We start from the raw sequence: 3,838 nt of genomic DNA, 5'->3' as shown, positions 1-3,838 counted from the left end.
CCGCTGGATTTGGGAACTCTGTTTCTTTCCCACAGTCCCTGGTCCAGTCCAGGAAAGCGGGAATCACGTCCGCACTGGCCTCGAGCACCTTGAACAACGAGGAGCTGGTAGGTGCAGGGTGGGCTGGGGTGGGGGTGGTTGTGGTGGGGGGCTGAGCCTTGGGGGCTGGGCCAGCAGTGAAGGTGCAGGAGGTGTGCCACACCAGCGTCCTCTGGCAATGCCCGAGCAGCTGGGTATAGAATCATGGGATTATTGAGGTTGGAAAAGACCTTTAAGATCATCAGGTGCAACCATCAGCCCACCACCACTAACCCACGTCCTCAAGTGCCACCCTCTACCCTGCCTGAGCTTTTCTTCCCCCTTCTCTCTCCCGTCCCTGCTGAAAACAGAAAAACCATGTTTACAAGAAGACCCTGCAAGCCTTAGTGTACCCCATCTCCTGCACGACGCCCCACAACTTCGAGGTGTGGACGGCCACCACCCCCACCTACTGCTACGAGTGCGAGGGGCTCCTGTGGGGCATCGCCCGGCAGGGCATGCGCTGCGCCGAGTGCGGCGTCAAGTGCCACGAGAAGTGCCAGGACCTGCTCAATGCCGACTGCCTGCAGAGTAAGGACACAAAAGCCTTGTCCCTTCCAACCTTGGAGCGGCCCGGGAGAGCTGGGCTCCTGCCTTGAGCGTGGGGGAAGCGGTGGGCAGGGCAGACCTGTGCTGGGAAGGGGGTAGAGCCCTCCAGGTTTGAATTAATTAATGCACAGAATCGCAGAGTGGTGGAATTGTTGAGGTTGGAAAAGACCTTTAACATCAACAAGTCCAACCATCAATCCAGCACTGTTGTGGTCACCACTGAACTGTGTCCTCAAGTGCCACATTCACATGTTTTTTGTACACTCCCAGGGATGGTGACTCCGCCACTGCCCTGGGCAGCCTGTGCCAATGCTTGACAACCTTTTCCATGCTGAAATTTTTCCCAATATCCAACCTAAACCTCCGCTGGTGCAACTCGAGGCCGTTTCCTCCTGTCCTGTCCCCAAGCCCATCATGCCCACCTGAGAGATCTCTATGCCCTCTCCTGGACACCACCTGCCTCCCACCCCCTCTCACCCGTGGCTGTCCTCCCCCAGGAGCAGCAGAGAAGAGCTCCAAGCACGGAGCAGAGGACCGGACCCAGAACATCATCATGGTGCTCAAGGACCGCATGAAGATCCGGGAGCGCAACAAGCCGGAGATATTTGAGCTGATCCAGGAGGTGTTTGGGGTCAACAAGACCACGCACACACAGCAGATGAAGGCAGTGAAGCAGAGCGTCCTGGACGGCACCTCCAAATGGTCGGCCAAGATCAGCATCACGGGTAGGCAGCTGCTCTGTTTGGCCATGGGGACAAGGCTGTTCCCAGCACAATGAAGCTGCATGGCCCAACCCCTCGTCCTGCCGAGCAGCTTCAGCCCCTGGGGCTCTGGGGGGGGGCACAGGTGCCTGTTTTGGGGGTCTTGGTGTGGCTGTGGCACTGATTTCTCTCTCTCTCTCTGTTCCCTCTGCCATGTGTGCCGTTCCTGTGCCGTGTGTGGATGGGTGTGCATCCCGTGCCGTGCTGTGCCGTGCTGTGCTGCAGTGGTTTGTGCCCAGGGCCTGCAAGCAAAGGATAAGACGGGTTCCAGTGACCCCTATGTCACTGTCCAGGTTGGAAAGACGAAAAAAAGGACTAAAACTATCTACGGCAATCTCAACCCAGTCTGGGAGGAGAATTTCCATTTGTAAGTTCACCCCCAGTCCCCTCATCCCCCTGCATTGCTGTGCTGGCTGTCAGCATGTCCCTTTGGACTGGGGGAGCCAGCTGGGCCTCGTCCTGCCCCCACTGAGGGTGGAGGGGGGTGCTGGGGTCCCTTGGGGTGCTGTTTTTGTGCCATGGAGTATTGGGCTCCAGGGGCTGATCCCGGCTGTGCTGGGGCTGCACTGAGCCAACTGGGGAGGGTTGGTGGCCCCAGATCTGCTCTCTTCCCTCGTTCCTGCCCTGTGTTGGGATGTTCCCTCTTGTTTAGGGAAACAGAGGATGGGGAGAAGCTGGAAAGGCTTCCCTGCTCATCCCAGGGCTTTGCTCCTTCTCACCTCCCCAGCGAGTGCCATAACTCCTCTGACCGCATCAAGGTCCGTGTGTGGGACGAAGACGATGACATCAAATCCCGCGTCAAACAGCGCTTCAAGAGGGAATCTGATGACTTCCTGGGCCAGACCATCATCGAGGTCCGGACCCTGAGTGGGGAGATGGACGTCTGGTACAACCTCGGTAAACACCTCCCTGACACAGCCTGAGACCCCAGCCCTGGGCTCTGGGGGGATGACACAGCCTGGCCAGGCTGGGACCCCAGCCCTGGGCCCCACAGAGGCATGCTATGAGCCCTGGCCTGAAGGGCTATAGCAGCAGCAGCAATATAAATATAACTATAAAAAATATAGATAAAATGATATAATAAATGTATACAATAAGTATACAAATATAATTATCTACTTCAATATAAAAATTATGTAAATGTAAACATATATAAATATATTATAAATAATTATATATATATATATATATATATATATATATACACATAAAAAAATTTCATATCTGAAGCCATTGGGATCAAGTGTTTTCCCAGGCTCGTTTGCAGAACCTTTAGCCCAAGAGGTCTGAGGCACCAGCCCTCTGCAGAGGGGAAACTGAGGTACAGAGAGGCCACATCTCTGGTGTCTGGCAATGTGGCCAAATCCCTCTCTTCAGTGCCTTGGTGGCACTGTGCCCTGGCCTGGCTGCACATGGTGCTGGGTGTCTGTCCAGCTCTTGTCCTCAGAGTTCCTCTGTCCTGGAGCATTCTGCCCCTCCTTGGGGCCAGGAGTGAGCAGGGTTGCTCTGGGGAAGCCTCACACCTCGTGCCCCTCCCTGTGCCCCACAGACAAGCGGACAGATAAGTCAGCCGTGTCGGGAGCCATCCGGCTGCACATCAGCGTGGAGATCAAAGGCGAGGAGAAGGTGGCCCCCTACCATGTCCAGTACACCTGCCTGCACGAGGTGAGCAGCCCAGGCAGGCACGGGGGGCACGGCCCCTGCCCTGGCGATGCCGCCCTGCCACCACCGGCCCTGGGGACCTGACGGGACTCATTTGTACCTCCAGAACCTGTTCCACTTTGTGACGGATTTGCAAAACAACGGCGTGGTGAAGATCCCCGACGCCAAGGGGGACGATGCCTGGAAGGTGTACTTTGATGAGACGGCGCAGGAGATCGTGGACGAGTTTGCCATGCGCTACGGGGTGGAGTCCATCTACCAGGCCATGACGTGAGTCACCTGCCCCACACCTGGCTCAGAGGGGCTGTGCCAGCCTCGAGAGGGGATCACTGTCCCCATCATCCTCCCCTGCTGCCATCGGCACCCGCCTCCCTGCCACGGGTCAGACTTACCCCAAATCTGTGCCCTTCTCAATGCACTCTGGCACGGCCTCAGCTCAAGTCCTGGATGCACAATGGCAGATCTAAAGATGTTGGAGAGTGTTCAAAGGAGGGACAGGGAGCTGGGGAAGGGTGTGAGGAGCAGCTGAGGGCACTGGGCTGGTTCAGCTGGAGCAGAGGAGACTGAGGGGAGACTTCTCGGGGGCTGCAGCTCCTCCTGAGGGCAGGCGGAGGGGCAGGCGCTGAGCTCTGCTCTGGGACCAGGGACAGGAGCCAGGGAAGGGCTGGAGCTGTGCCAGGGGGGTTGGGATGGATCTCAGGGAAAGGTTCTTCCCCCAGAGGGTGGTGGGCACTGCCCAGGCTCCCCAGGGCAGTGGGCACGGCCCCAAGGCTGCCAGAGCTCCAGGA

At 57.4% G+C, this 3,838-nt stretch overlaps 1 protein-coding gene across 1 annotated transcript in view; it reads left to right on the top strand.

Annotated features, from left to right (window-relative positions):
* UNC13A (unc-13 homolog A) overlaps nt 1–3,838 on the top strand; it is a 40,545-nt gene that overhangs the window by 17,744 nt on the left and 18,963 nt on the right. The window contains exons 16-21 of the mRNA XM_027908174.1: nt 390–609; nt 1,125–1,352; nt 1,614–1,755; nt 2,116–2,285; nt 2,938–3,053; nt 3,157–3,320. Of these exons, the coding sequence (XP_027763975.1) occupies nt 390–609; nt 1,125–1,352; nt 1,614–1,755; nt 2,116–2,285; nt 2,938–3,053; nt 3,157–3,320 (1,040 nt within the window). The remainder of the gene's footprint in view (nt 1–389; nt 610–1,124; nt 1,353–1,613; nt 1,756–2,115; nt 2,286–2,937; nt 3,054–3,156; nt 3,321–3,838) is intronic.

This window comes from Empidonax traillii, unplaced genomic scaffold, assembly GCF_003031625.1.
Source record: "Empidonax traillii isolate 1590-97213 ecotype Southwest subspecies unplaced genomic scaffold, ASM303162v1 scaffold1641:size79215, whole genome shotgun sequence".
Lineage (NCBI taxonomy): Eukaryota > Metazoa > Chordata > Aves > Passeriformes > Tyrannidae > Empidonax > Empidonax traillii.
This window is presented reverse-complemented; position numbering and strand designations above follow the sequence as displayed.